This window comes from Equus asinus, chromosome 29 (assembly GCF_041296235.1).
Source record: "Equus asinus isolate D_3611 breed Donkey chromosome 29, EquAss-T2T_v2, whole genome shotgun sequence".
In the NCBI taxonomy this organism is placed as follows: domain Eukaryota; kingdom Metazoa; phylum Chordata; class Mammalia; order Perissodactyla; family Equidae; genus Equus; species Equus asinus.
Genome location: NC_091818.1, coordinates 39,985,161 through 40,000,761, shown reverse-complemented (window position 1 = coordinate 40,000,761; position 15,601 = coordinate 39,985,161). Strand labels below are relative to the sequence as shown.

General features: G+C 45.1%; 1 protein-coding gene across 2 annotated transcripts in view; it reads right to left on the bottom strand.

The window, feature by feature from the left end:
• Positions 1-15,601, bottom strand: part of PRKCQ (protein kinase C theta) — a 119,868-nt gene that overhangs the window by 47,932 nt on the left and 56,335 nt on the right. For both annotated transcript variants that reach the window (XM_014841323.3, XM_070500874.1), the window contains exons 6-12: positions 14,354-14,516; positions 13,162-13,193; positions 12,980-13,065; positions 8,418-8,547; positions 5,128-5,237; positions 4,263-4,380; positions 2,823-2,983 (exon numbers count right to left, since the gene is read on the bottom strand). In XM_014841323.3, the coding sequence (XP_014696809.1) occupies positions 2,823-2,983; positions 4,263-4,380; positions 5,128-5,237; positions 8,418-8,547; positions 12,980-13,065; positions 13,162-13,193; positions 14,354-14,516 (800 nt within the window). The remainder of the gene's footprint in view (positions 1-2,822; positions 2,984-4,262; positions 4,381-5,127; positions 5,238-8,417; positions 8,548-12,979; positions 13,066-13,161; positions 13,194-14,353; positions 14,517-15,601) is intronic.

Genomic DNA, 15,601 nt, shown 5'->3' with positions numbered 1-15,601 from the left:
ACAAAGTGCATATTGAAGGAGGAAGCAGCAGGTAACAGAGAGGAGGACTCGACTGTGCCTGAAACATCACTGCAAACGAGCAAATAACTTAGCTCTAAGTTTTACCCAGGTTTTCAAGGAGAAAGAGAACATGAGGAATAGAGCTCTCCTTCTGTGCTTAAAGGAATGCACACCGTTTCCTCTGATGCCACAGACACTGATACCATCTTTAGGAACTACTATGTGTCAGACATTCTGCTATGTACTTTATCAGTGCTATCTAATTTTATTATCGAATTTAATTCTTAGCTCAGAACTTGCAGAGTTCTGAGACAGAGAGCAATAATAAAAAAAACTGGGTTCAAGGAGTAACCTCACTCGCTCAAACTCATGGAGCTGCTCAAAGGAAAATCTAATTCCAAAGTTTACTTTTTCTACTTGATTTCATGCATCTTATATGAAAGGACACCAGGTGGCATATAATGGAGAGTTTCTACAACTTTCGCTTTTACAAATGATGCAGCAACAGACGCTTGACAGTTTTGAGGACATGGCCTTCGAGGACAGAAAACTCCAGCCTGGGTCTCATTTCACACACCAGCTGTGGGAAAGTGGACAAGCCAATTAACCTCTCTGGGCTTCAGTTTCCTAACTGTGTGTAGAAGAGATAACCATCACCATTCTCTAACTTACAGGACCATTGTGAAAATCAAACGGGATACCACATGGGAAAGTGACGTATGAACTATAAAATACTCCTAAGTGACACTTACTAGGAACACTTGTCACTTGTTTCTTTTATTGACTTTCAGGGAAGGTTGAAGCCAATGATGCTAAACCCATAGGGAAAATGCACGTCTATGTTTAAAATAAGACTTCCTATATAGAGCGAAAAGAGAGAAGAAAAACAAGTTTGGAGTGTTCTGAGTGTCGTGAGAAAGGAAACAGGGTTGTCTCATTCCGCTTTGCTGTTTCAGCCTCCTGTCCTTGGCCCCGTGCTGCAGTCTTCTCGGTGCGTAGGGACCCGGGGTCCAGATGGAGGGGAGCATATGGCTCTGGACAGAACCAGAGGATACCTGCGGCTCTCAGTTGTCCCTTGGACTGTGTACTAAGGCTTGTAAATATTAACGTCAGTTTAACGTCTTTCTTATTAACCTTGTTCAAATGTAGACATCCACATGGGAACAAAGAAAGATAAACATTTCATTAGCAATTAAAAGTACTCTTTTGGTAATTGCTTCTTTCAATAAAACATCCCAAAACCAGCCATAAACTAAGAAGCTGAAAAGGCAATTTCCATCTCTATAATGTGCTTTCAATTTTTTGGTAACGGGTTATAATTGCACATTAATTGATGCTGAATTATAATGAAGACTGGGCTGTAAAATTGCCTATTACACTCAGATTAACACCCAATGAGCCTACTGTGGTTCATATTATTGTGGAAATGAACTAACGGAATTAATGGCTATGTGCTCCAGTTTGCAGGGCAGAGTAGATTTTGCTGAAGGCTATGCGTTGGTGTTTAAATCCAAAAGCCAACTGCAACAGTGTCATTCAGCTGTGGCAATGCTCCGTTGCATTTTAGTCTGTTTATTATAAAATAAACAAGGTAAGTTTTCCAGGCAAAGTCTGGTGAACAGGTGCTGAGCATAATGCTGGGCTTCAGATATGCAAATTCATGGAACAGTATTCTCTGGCTAAAATTTTCCTAGGAGTCACATCCAAGAAGATAAAACAACTGGGAGTGCCATTAATACATTAGATATCCTTAATATCTAAAAGAACCTAAAAGCCTATATTCCATAGCACCCCTCCATAAGCTTGAAAATTTTCTGCTGTTACTAATTGATTCAGATTTCTTAAATTATGTTTTTTTCCTCCCTCCCTTGCCCTCTGTGACTGACAGAGACAGCCCATAACTTGAGGGTGTGGCAGGAAGAATTCAGAGGAGGGATTTTCTCCGTGAACCATTTCCCAGGACTCTCAAGCGACAGCCTTGTTATGGGCTGAACTGTGTCCCCTCCAATAAAGTCATCTGTCGAAGTCCTAACCCCAGGACCTTGGAATGTGACTGTATTTGGAAACAAGGTCTTTACAGAGGTGAAAAGGAGGTCACTAGGGTGGGCCCTAATCTAATCTGACTGGTGTCCTTATAAGAGGAGATTAGGACACAGACACAGTGGGACGACCATGAGAGGACACAGGGAGAAGACGGCCGTTGACAAGCCAAGGACAGAGGCCTCAGAAGAAACAGGCCTGCTGACACCTTGATCTCAGGCTTCCAGCCTCCAGAACTGAGAGAGAATACATTTCGATATTCTGAACTGAATACAGAATTCTGTATTCTGTAACTGAAGCCACCCAGTGCACGGGATTTTGTTAACAGCAGTTCTAGCAGAGCACTACAAGGCAGAGGACATCTGATAGAGAAATAAATAGAGAAAACAACAAATGCAAAGTAAAACAACACGCCAGGTTTGAGAAAGGAGCAAAAGAGGAAAAACAATAACAACGAAACCAACCGAACAAAAAACCCGTGTGAAACAGGAATGGGCGGAGACATCGTCCCATTTCTTTGGCGTCCAAAGTGGGATGTACGCCTATGATGCAAAATGGTTTGGGGACAATGATTTCCAAGAAGCAGAGGCTGCTCCAGCCTTAGAGTTCTCTGGGTCCCTATTTATCCAGACATCTCTCAACACCGTCACAAAAGATACAGGAACGCTCTCTCTGCACAACACACACAGTTCTGGGCCCATGAGTTCAGTTCCACCGACCAGGAACTTCGCTCTTCAATTTCTGGAAGTTGGTCCACAGAATTCTAGAGTACCGTATCATACCTTGCCAAAACTTCCTTTCCCCAACATTTTGTGCAAGATAAAGTCCTCGATTTTTAATTTCATATGTAGAGATGGTTTTTCCGCGTTTAGCTCAGGTTCTGGATGATGGCACATTTTCTCCATCCCGTCCAAAGGAGACTCCCAGGAGATGCCCTGAGGCTCTGAAAATGGAAGCCGGTGGTTAAAACAAGGAACTATGGAGGTCATTCTAGCAATACTCTCTCTTTCGCTTCCCCTTCTGAGGCTCCATCCACAATAATGCGGGAAGGGGTTCCCCGTGGCTTTAATGCCCCCCCCGCCCTTGCACCGAGAGGGCAGCATCTCGTTGCTTGTGAGCTTGGCATTTGGGGCATGGACTGTGTCTCTCTAATTACCCAACAGATTGGGAAAAACGTCAAGCTGTTAAACATATTCCGGGCAGCAAAAGACCATAAATGCAAATCAAGTGAGCACTTTTCATAACGTCAAATCATGGACCCATAGGGATTTTAACCAAATTTGAGGAAAAATGATCCTCAATTGCTTGTGTGGCTCACAGGCACAGTGGTATCAATTCCCATGACTTACCCCGTGAGGAGGAGGACACGGACAGCAGACTGTTAAAGATCCCAATGGAATCAGCCAACACAGTCTTCAAGTCAAGATGCTGCCTGCTGTGAGCCTGCTGTGAGCATCTCTGAGACACAGTCTATGTCATTGCCTGGAGACCCTTCCTAACTCTAACCCAAACCTTTCTTATAAATTTTTAAGTTGATTTATTCCTCACCCAAAGCCAGAAGAGGTATAGAAAAGTGTTATTGGACTCTTTCCTCCACTCCCTTATAACATTACTTTTATTTTTCAATCTCTAGGTTTATCTTTCACATTTTCCCTAAGTCCAAGGAAAATAAGTATTTTATAATGTATGCTGAAATTATTCGGGCCCCAGAATCACGTGGTCATGTCCTCTTATGAACGACCTTCCAACAGCAGGTGGGACAAACTGCCCTAAGGTCATAAATGTTAAGATCTGGGGCCCTGTCGTTCTTCTTTCTACTCTTAAACTTCCCCGAAAAGTCTCAAAGGTGCAGAATAAGATCATCTTCGGCAGTATTCCCACCATTGAGCTTTTTGGTGGATTTACTTCTGTAAAGCTGTTGACAGTGACGGGAAGTAAGTAACGTTCTCAAATTCTAAGGACCATGTGCAATTGTTTCCCCCAGGCCTATCCCCCCCACCCCCACCTCCCACCCTCTCACAGAGGTTTCCTAATGGGGCGTATTGGGGTTTCGCTTCTAAGAAGTAGGAGCCTCTCTGTGGGTGGCTAGGTCTGTAATCTTTAACGTAGAAAGTATCATCTGTCAGCCCAGGTGAACGGAGAATTTAAATCCAGAGGACTCAGGTTAACGTGAATCATGATTAATGACGGACAGCGATTCCCCCGAGAGTCAGGATGGCTACCTCTTTTCCCCGGTGCTGGCGCATGTGGCAGCTTTGCTTCGCCTTTTATGGAGCAGGGGAGACCGATTTCCACTGGACCTTCTCGGAAGATGTGTTCGGTGTCTCTTAAGCAGCGAGCCTAGGTCACAGACAAAGAGTCAGACCACGCACCCACCCCACCCACCACCGACGGGGCAGCTCAGCCTGCTGTCCGTGGGGACGAAAGCTACTTAAGATTCCTAAATGCATAGGATAAGCAAAGCTTCTCTTTCCCTCAGCACTCTTTTAGGATCCCATACCCTTTGAGGGTTTATCATATTTTATGCACCAGCAGAACAGACTCACTCCTTCATACTTTCTCGCGGGCTAAGTGGTTTTTCCTATGCCATCCACATCATCCCGTCACAAGTAAGAACAGATGCGAATGGATGGAAAAATAGCTTATATAGGCAATACCAGGTCTTAAAGACGGTTTGTTCTTGGATGTAAAAATTCAGCACGCTAGTAAACAGCAAAGCAAAAGTTGCCCTGGACTCGGGGTTCCGAGGGCATCTTAGGGATGGTTCCAGCAAATAAGTGTTTCCCCCCAGACTATTATATAGGCCGAGTATATAGGTATAAAGCTGGCAATGAAGCCTCCATAATTTTAATGAATTTATTTGTTTCTGCCCCTGCCCATTCCACCAAGAATTTAAGATCTTATAAAGATCCATATAATACAAATGCATTAAATGAATATCTCAAAGGCAGGATATGGGCATGAAGATGAACATGCTCAGACCCCATGTTGTCCCGTCGAGCTGCTGCAGAACAAAGAGAAGGGAGGCTGAAGTCGTTCTTGTCGACTCGAAATCGCAGGAATTTGTCACCTGATAGCCTTTCCTACCTGTTGAGTGCTCTCGATCATTGCCAGCGCCTCAGCCATGAGCTTCTGGTTGATGCCACAAAGGTTAGCCACCTTTGTCTGGCATCTGTGATGTACATTCATGCCGCATGCTGAAAGGAAGAAGGTGACACCGTGAGCAAGAGTGACGGAGCCAACCACCATGGACTCTGCCCAGGATCTGTTTCAGGTACATGTCTGTGGAAGGAACAACTGGCAAATCCCCAGCCCATCTTCCCAGCAGAAGGAGATACCGAATACAATAAATTAGTCAGGGCAATGCGTTTACAATGCCCCCGTGCATCCACCTCCCCGTCCTGAAACAGACACACACCTGATGCTCCCACTCGAGATAGAACCGAGCCTTGTTGATAGGGGAGGAGGCATTTAGACTGTGCCATTGCTGAGAGAAAAACACTGATGCTGTGGCTCTCATGGGTGGTAACGTGCAATGCTGGAAGTTCGTTCACTCCCACCTTAGCCCGGAGTCCAAGTGTCCCCTTTCCCACATGGGCTGTGAGGAGCTTCTCTACCCTCTAGGCAGAAGCCCAGGGTGCAGCCTCAGCCTGCAGGACTGAAATTGAGATGGTGGGGATGGTCTGTGTATGTGTTTAGGGGTGAGGGTAGCACGGGGGAAGGTGGCCTCACCACCTTCATGTCCTTACCATACGGGAGAGTTGGGGTGAACTAAACAATCTATGTAGGCTTTGAGCTCCGAGACCTGCGATTCTAGGGGACTATTCTGATTCTTTAGTCCTGAAAACAGCACGGTAAAGGTCTGCCCTCCACTTACTGTGACCATGTGAGCCTTCTTGGGGTGGGGGGTGGGGGGGGGCGGGCAGTGCGCCTGTGTGTCTGTGTAAAGACAACTATTGTATCATGTCTTTCGTTTTAGAAAATTCAAATTCTGCTTACGAAACATCACCATTACAATGAGAAAAAAAAAAAAGCTAACTTAAAGATTTCCAAACTCCAGCTGATAGAACTCTAATCTCAAGTCTGACTTGATTCCATAAAGTGTATCAATAGGGGTTGTTACAATGCGACCAGGCAGGAGAAGCTAAAAATCCTGCCGTTTTAAACTTGTCTGCTTATCACTCGCCCAGTTGCGTGCAAAAAACTTACCCCAGTGATTGGATGGAACAGGCCAATGCTCACCAAATACGACTTCTCTTTTGCCTTCATTATTTATTACAATGAAATATATACTGAAATACTTAAGTGAAATTTTAGCAGCCTTCACCTTTACTTTGAACTAGCTCACTCCTCCTCAGCTAGTTCATCATGAAACGAAATCAAGCAGCATTTTCTATGTAAACAAGTATAAACTATTATATATGCAGAGATAAAATCATAAAAATCCATTCGAAGTGAAATCTTTAACATAATGAAGATGCTGTTTATAACGGCTTTCTGCCCTCCTGAATTCTGATTCCCCCTGAACTCGGTTATGCGGGGTTTATGCTGGGTGCCCCCGGTTCCATTTCTTTTTTCCTTCCTCCAAGGCAGAGGGAGGCAGTTAGTGAAGATTTAGCACAAGACATGGGGGAGTTTTACTTTGCTCCTTAAAACTGTACCTAGATCTAAGCTTGTCTCTGAAGCACAGTGGTGAGGAAGGGCCCCCCATCCCCACGCTGACACTGCCTAAGTCTTTGTCGCTAACCTCTTAGGCCATAACTGGGTCTCTCTGTGTGTAAATGGTTCCTTCTGATGACGATTCTCATGGGAATTATAGGGGAGAGAGAAAGGAGGCAGGCCAGAATGAAAGGAGGCTCTACTTAAGAAGGTGGCTTATAAGAGAGGAAGATAAAGAGAGAGTGAGGCCAAGGGTTAGGGAGAAAGAGGCCTAGGGAAGGTGGGAGGGGAGCTGAAGAGGAGGGCATGAGGGGCTGAGGCCACTGGCAGCTTCGGGTGTTGGAAGCCTGGAGGAAAGGGAGGGGAGGGGAGGGGAGAGGAGAGGGGAGGAGAGAAAAGAGGGAGGGGCTATTGAAGTGCAGGAGGTGGGAGAGTGGGGAAGAGAATGGAATGGAGAAAGAATGTTAGGAGGATGGAACAGAGCCGCACAGGAGCCATGAAACAATGGAAGCCTCTGGGGGTTCTAAGCTCATAGTGTAATCACACCGTTGGGGACCAGCGTGGCCTCTGCAAGTGAGGCGCCCCGGCTCCAGGGACAGGAAGCCTGAATGGTGGAACCTCATAGGAACAGGAGAGCCACCGGATGGGGATTTGACTATTCAGGTCCTGTTTGTACACTTAGAATACCCTGAAATGACTTCTTGCCTATGAACTCTTAGTGATAGTTCTATATGGCACCAGGCCCACCCGTGTCCTCTTGAACTGGGGTAGACAGCAAAGTGCACGGGGCTATTTTTGGGTTAAGGTGAAGTGTGACCACATGTGGGTTTTGCCTTCGGTAATGATTCGGAAAGCTGACCCGTCTGGCCGCCCTGAGAGGTCACTCCAGGCTCCAGCAGACGTGTGGGCACAGCCGGGATGAGGAAGCGAGAGGCCATGAGGTCTCCTTTCCCCTACGTCAGCCACCTTGGCCACTTAAACACTAAGCCGGGCATTAGCCAGTGGCATAAATTAAAATGGGGCCACCAAGAGAAAAACAAAGCGGATCTATGTCTAATAATTCAAAACAAAAGGACTCCGCTGCATAAGGACACTGTCCTTTTCGAACATGTTATCTGGGTCCTGTCCCCACTCTCACTTTGACTCAAGAGGCAAAAGTGCTTTGTCAGTTCTTGCAATTTTTGTACTTTCTACCCCCTAATCCTGGCGTAACAGCACCTCAGTTTCTAAAGGTTCTTGCCTTAGCAACTTGGAATTTTCGAGCAAGAAAGCATGTGACTTGCTGGTGCCAAGGAGAGCGGCAGGGACGCAGCACAGCTCAAGCTGCCAGGGCCAGGGAGGGGCAGGCCCAGAACATGGAGGACACCGCAGGGCAGGTCGGCAGGAAGGGGACCCCTTGGAGGAGCAATGCTGTCTTCCTTTTTCCCCAGGACTAGGTACAGCAGAAGGCAGCGGGCCAGGAGCCGTGACATGTAACCTGAACGGTTTTGCACTTATCTGGGAAACAAGGGCCAGGGTGTTGGGGGTGGAAGGAAAAGAAGGGCAGTGGCTCACTGTCCTGGGAATTTCTCATTCAGGATCACGGGCTCGTCTGGGCTGGCTGGAGACGTCAGCCGACTACATCCTCCCTCCCAGCCTCACACTCTCCACTGGAGCTGGGCATCCGCCCCGTGGGGGGTCTTGTATCGGGGCCCACGCTCACTTCCTGTTAGACTCACCGTCGCACTTGAGGCCCTGCCTCGCCAGGCCCCACAGCAGGGTCCCACAGTGCTCACAGAAGGTGGGGCTCTTGTAGTTGTAGACCTTAAATCTATGCGGCATGTCAATTTTGAACCTCTCCTTGTGGAACTGAAAGAAGAGGAGAACGTGAGACTGTACCCGTGTCCAGGGGTTCCCAACTTTTTATTTTCTTTTTTATGAGGAAGATTAGCCCTGAGCTAACATCCACCACCAATCCTTCTCTTTTTTGCTGAGGAAGACTGGCCTTGAGCTAACATCCGAGCCCATCCTCCTCTACTGTATATGTGGGACACCGGCCACAGCATGGCTTGACAAGTCTGCACCAGGGATCTGAACCTGTGAACCTGGGGCCACCAAAGCAGAACGTGCAAACTTAACTGCTGTGCCACTGGGCCGGCCGCCTGGGTTCCCAACTTTTGATGTCTTAGCAGATTCTTTAGCATAACTGACAGAATAATGAAAACATTGGAATGGTGTGTATTTTAAACCATAATTTTCACTTGTTGAGCCTGATAGGCACGTCCAAGGAAGGCAGGCAGCCAACAGTTCTTCTCAGTGAGGGGCTAAGCATGCAAGACACACATATCAGGTCACCCGGAGACAGCAGGAGGGGAAGGCATCCCCACAGACAGGCCAGCATTTCAGGAAGGGGGCTGGGGTGATTTATTTAAATGGGACCTGAGTAAATGTTGCCCTTCCCTTTTTGTTTTAATATAAATATTTCTTTTGCTCTTTCAACCCACAACTAGTACTTTAACCTTTGGAAGATGTTAGAGAATGCCTCCTCCAGAGGAAACATTGCTACAGGTTTATTAGATTGAGACCCTAACGTGAGAAGCATTTTCACCTCTATCACACATGAACCGAGGAGGCCAGAGGTAGGTAAACAGTTCTGCAAGATGCTATGGACAAATATGTCACATGGGTTATCTTTTACAGATGTGATATCTCAGATGCCCCCTTTGAAGTAGCCTGCATTAGTATCTCATTTGATAGATGAGGAGATTAAGCCCAGAGAGGGTAAGACATGTCTCTAAGTCACACAGCTATCAAGTGAGCTGGGATATCTGTGGGCCTGGCAGTCAGACTCAGAGCCCATTCTCTCTTCTCCCTCAAAATAAACGTGATGATGTAGGGGACGGGGAGAGGGGAGATGAGAGAAGGATGGTGGTGGTACATACATTGCAGAATTTTTAATTTTTTTTACAGTTTTCCAGAGTTTAAATTCTCTCCTTTAATCAAACTTATCACATGAACTACAATAAACAAATCAGGCAGTTTGGTTTGTGGTAAGAATACTGATATTGTTGTGCAGTTTAAAAAGTTTTATTTACTAAGACTTATAATCTCTGCAGAAGTTTTTAATGAAACAATTCTTATTCCTTAACAGTGATAGAGCCAGTGTTCCCTCTGCGCATCTCTGTCCGCACTGGGTCTTCAGAATGGCTGCTCAGAATTGTTTAAAAGTTGCTTGGCACTTACTCTAGCCGTTTTCAACTAAGAAAAATAATTTTCAGAACTCATTTCGTATAAACGTTTCCATGTAAATATGAACAATTTGAAGGCTTCTACTCAAATCTTGAACCCAAGCCCAGATGGTTCAAGCTATGGCTGGAGATGTGCTGTGAGTGTAAAACACACACTGGCTTTTGAAGACTTTGCATGAAAAAAAATAATGTAAAACATTTCCTTAATTTTTTATATTGATTACATATTGAAATGATAATACTTGGGCAGATTGGGTTAAATAAAAGATATTATCAAGACTAACTTCCCCTGTTGCTTTTTCTGTTACTTAATGTGGCTACGTCAAAATTTAAAATTGGACTTGCGGCTCTCATTCTGTTTCTGTTGGACCTTAGCCATGAACAGTCATGGTTACAATTTGTGATTTTTATAGGAAAGCTGGAGGCATCAAGCGCAAGGAGCAGGAGGGCAGACGGGGAGGTGGTAATCTGCTTCAAACAAACAAAAACATTGGCTTGGGAGACTGAAGTCTGAACTTTAGTCCCAGCTCTGCTGCTTACAGGTGGTTGACTGTGGACAAACGAACCTCTTTGAGTCTTAGAAGAGTCACTTGTAGTATGAGATTACTCCCTTCTGGCTCTCAATTCTAGAAGAAATTCTACTGTGGAAGAACTCAACCAATTTGCCTTCTCTGTACCCGCTCCTTTGCTGGAGAAAATCACACACCTGGGCAGGTGGACCCCCTCAAACTCAAGTGGACTTTGAAATGTGCTTGGCGAACCTATTGCCTTTCCCATCTCCAAGAGAATGATTTCACAGATCCTCCTTATCCCCAAGGCCACTTGCTGCCTTCTCTTCTTCCTTCCCCCAATCCTCAGACTTCACTGAGGACGTAAGCTGTCTATGGGAAGCTCCCTCATCTGCCTGTTTGTAGATCCACCCGATCTACAAACCTACCTTCATCTGCAACCATCTTCTCCTACTCCCTTCCTGGTGCAATTGATGACCCGTCTGTCCATCCATCAGAGTCCCCATTTCCACACAAACTTTGGACCTCTTCCCCTCTTGCCAACACTGACTGCTTTGCTTGTCCCTCTCTCTCCAGCTTCCTCCATCTCTCATGTCTCCCTGACTATGGGAGCATTTCCATCCCTGTGTCTCACCTCCTTCCAGCTACTGTTCAACTTCAATGATCTCCTTCATGGTTAATCTTCTTGACAATATTGACATAGGTTGTCTCCAGTCATCCAATACATAGGTTGTTTCATCATCTTCCAGTCACCCTCAGTGCTGGCCAATGAGGCCAACACCACTACAGTCCTCTGAAATTTCTCTGAGCAAGGGCTGCAAAGATCTCCAGTTGGCCCTCATTTTTCTCAACATCTCAACGGTACTGGACAGTTGACCCTTTCATAGACTCTTAGTATATGAAGAGTCCTCTCCGAACCCTTGTTCTCAGTCTCGATGACAAGCTCCTTCTCATCCACCCAACAGCTAATTTTAGATTCCTTTGGGGTCAGTCCTGAGCTTTCTTCTCACTAGGTAATCTGTTTGGCAGCTTTAAATTCCACCTATATGCTAGCCACTCCCAAAGTTATAGATTTGGTCCATTGGCTCTTGTGACTTCCAACCTAATCTAAAATTGTGCATTTGATACCTGCCTTGGATGTCCATAGGCATCTCAGACTGACCTTGTCTCAAACTGAAATATTGATTTCTCCCTCCAGTCTTATTCACATTGTCATGGTTCTGCTATCTACCCCAGTGCTCAAGACAGAAACTCAAGCGTCATCTTTATTTCTCCCTCTTTCATTCTCCATATCCAATCCACTGGAAAATCTAGGCATTTCTAACACTGAAATTAACTGAAAATCTGCTTGCTTTGCTCCATCTGCACTGTCCCCACACTGGTACAAGCCACTAACCTTCCCCCATGGTGGGACTCCTTCAGTCACTTCTGGTTTTCACTGTCACATCTCAACACACCGTTTCCTTTACACCAGTCAGAGAGTGGGCTTCACTACAAGTCAAATAAAACCCACCCTCTTTCTCAGGGTTCAAAAGAGCCCAACCTGACCCAGGTCCTGCCAAGTTCCCCCACTTCATGTTCCATTCTCTATCTTGTCCTTGCTGTTCTAGCCACACGGTCTCATTTCAGTTTCTAGAACATGCTGATTCTTGCCTCCCTCATGCCTTCCAGTCTGCCTGGAGCCTCCCTCCCCGCGCTGTTCACGTAGCTGGCTCCTTTCACCCTTCAGCTCCAGCTCAGATGCTCCCTCCCTTGGGAGATCCCTGACCTTCAGTCTAAGGAGACCACTCGGTCATTCTCCATCATGGCAGCTTGTTGGCTGTTTTCACAGCGCCTAATATAAATGGAAACCATATGCAATCATTTGTTAATGATCCATTTCCCCAACTCTACAGTAAAGTCCATAAAGGCAGGACCAGGTCTGTTTTGTGCTCTGCTGTACATTGTGTACGTAGTATAGTATCTTCCACGTATTAGATACACAAGCAATATTTGTTGAATGAAGAGGAAAGGATGGGAGAAGGGAGGCTGCCTGGCTTGCTAGCTCAGCTTCCCTTCCCCATGGCATAAATTCAAACTTGTCCCCAGACTATGTACCTCCAAGTTCATTCAGAAATATCTGCCTCCCAATGTAAGAACAATATGCCTGCTATCATCTCTTATTAACCTTGTAAATGCTTATGTCTGTATTTTATAATCATTTTCTTCTATTTACTCTTTAACTGTCACGTCTCGCTGTAGATGCCACAGGAGTTGTTCTCAGATAATTGATCAAAACTATGCTTTCTGGCCACTTTCTATTATGTTCTCCTGGAAAAGGTACAGTCATTAAAATTCTTACTGTGCTTTTCTTCTTCATCCCCTTGGTTGGGATCTCAGTAACAATCATTAAAGAAGAGGAAAGGATTTTAGGGAGAATGATGTTCATTGATAAGCTTAAGGGTTCAAGTTCAGGCATTATTAAAAACAATTAGTGGGCTGTAGAATTTAGTGCCAGGAAAAAGTCTTCATATTTCAAACCAAGAGAGGAATCTAGAGACGTACCATGGTTTCTCGGCTGTTGATAGCTGATCCTGTGCACTTTGCTATAACTTTATCAATACACTTCTTGTGAATTGCTGCGTTACATTCTGAAAAGAAATGATTGCAGCTTAAGATATTCAGAAGTTATGGGACAACTAAATAAAAAGAACGAGGATGACACAATAGAAATCCTTCTTACTTACGTCGACACTGGTAGCCCTGTTTGTTCAGACCCCTGCAATGAAGCACATGTTTGATTTTACGCAAGTTATAGTCAAGAACAGCACCACAGACATTTAAAAGATGAACAAGATCTCGTAGCTTCCTACTGTCACAGAGCATTTTCTGATCAGCAGCCCTGGTCTATCATTTGCCAAGTGCGTTAATACGTGCTTTGTGTTTTAAACTGCTTTGTTAAAAGTCGGTTAATTAAATAAATGAGGAGCTGTTGAATTCCCTTGCATTTGCGTACTTTCCTAACAAATGTGTAGAGATGAAAATGCCTGACCGAAAATGCATCATTAGCTCCCAGCAGCAAATTTTCATGTTCTCCACTTAAAAATTCATTGTCTCACTAAGCTCTGTACAGATGAGCAGAGACATCTGTACACCATTTTATTTCTTCTTTCTGACTATCTGAGAATATTTGCAACTAATGAATTCTCAAGCTTAAGACCATTCCTGAGTAACACTCACTATTAGAAAGGAAGGAGGTTCAAGTCATTAGATGAAACAGGTTGAGGGAAGTCCACCAAAAGTCTGTTTGAGCTTGGGTACCCTGCTTAATAAGCTGCGGTTGAGTGTTAATGGATTCTGCAGGAGCCCAGGGGGAAGAACACCCATGAAGAGGCTAGGAGGGTAAGACTAGAAATAGGAGTTGTTTCAAGTCTCCACTCTACCATAGCCTTTGCTATGTGGTTACTGAGGCTTGAACCCATCTCTGAGGGTTTTTAAGACACCCACAAGACTCGTAAACATCTAAACCCATTAGCTCCAGTGGCAAATGTTGCCTGTCACAGACATTAACACCAGCACGGCTGAGCTGTCGAGGTGGTGGCAGTTTTGACTGTAAAACTGTGCTTACAATAAAGATATCTAACCCCTTCTGTCCCTCCCCTCTTGCCCCCAGCAGCCTCCTATTACTCAGAAACTAAAGTCCCTGGAACGTTTTTCCGATGGAGCTGGGTTCCCGGCTCTACAGGAGCCACATTATAAAAAGCTTTTACAGAATTGCACCCTTTAAGGCTTCTCAGTGCAGGTGCGGCCACTGAAAACGCCCACGTAGTACTTCTTCCAGCACATTCCCTGAAGGTGGAGCATGGCAGGCCTGGCAGATTAAGGGGATTTGACAAAATGCATAACCCGAAGCTTGGAGGGAAATGCCAAGTTACGTACCAGACAAACTCATGGCAGACAGAGCAAAACGTGGGTTGTGGGAAGAAGGTGGCGGTGAACTCATGGCACTTGACGTGGTGGACCTTAGCCTGTTTGATGGCTCCTCGGCGCTGATGCAAAGCAAAGAAGCCTTCAGTCTCAAATTCACTCATGTCCTTTGTGTCTGCAGGAAGAGGACAGGGAACAAAGTAAAGTTCTGTGACATGGCTGTCACGGCTGGCTGGGGAGCACGGGGAGATGGGTAAGGGACAGAGACGGACAAGCTATTACACAAGCATTAAGATCAGTAAAATTCCAAGTACTTATTAAGGTTGGTACAACACTAAGATCCTTTCCTTAATTCTATAATACAGAATTATCATAGCGTGTATTATTACAGGACTGAAACACTGAAGCTGGATTATTGACTCAATCTTTCACTCCTCTTTGACTGAGCTAATCTATCCTTTCAATTTTTAAAACCAGAGGTCAGAACTTTCAAGGTATTTGTCAACCTCCTCTAGTCATACTCAATGATGAGTCAGCCAGAAAAGGCAGGAAGTGGCAAATACTTTTCTGCCTGTAATTCTAGAGAATGATGTGGTTACTGACAGCAGCTTGGGAACGGCATTGTTTTTAGGTCCCAAGATGCTTTACATCTGGGTGTAGATAGAGTACAGCAGACTGAAGGGAGCTGACTAGACTTGTGGGTAAGGGCAAAAGAACTTTGGGAAGTTGTTTGTGCTCTGGTTCCTGATGTCCGCAGAAATCAGATGCACCAGCTACAGGCTATACTGGTCAATGTGGAAAGGGCCAGAAATTAATTAATTGCTGCAAGTTCTTTTTACTGTCTAGGTAATCCTGGATGCTACCTAGTCATCTACATCAAACCATCACATTGACATTTCTTAGTGGGCTCATGGACATCGGTGGAGGTACTTTAGGCAGTCACTGTCCACAGTGCCCTATGTCCAGATGCCATCTTCCCAAATGGCTGGTAGAATTCTGAGAATGCCAGTGATGCCGTGGCTGGAGCCCAGGCCCAGTGAAAACATACAACAGCAAGACTGTCATGGGTAAATACGACGATGAAAACTCCAGCACACGAGAGAGGATGGCATAGTGAACAACAGAGAAATAAAAATTATCATCATCACTGAAATGAGGGACAAGGAATTCAATGATTATAACTCCTCTCCTAGAATTGTAGTTCTGTAATAGCTTGAAGATTCATGGATTACTTATTCTATTTCTTTTATTTTTATAAAT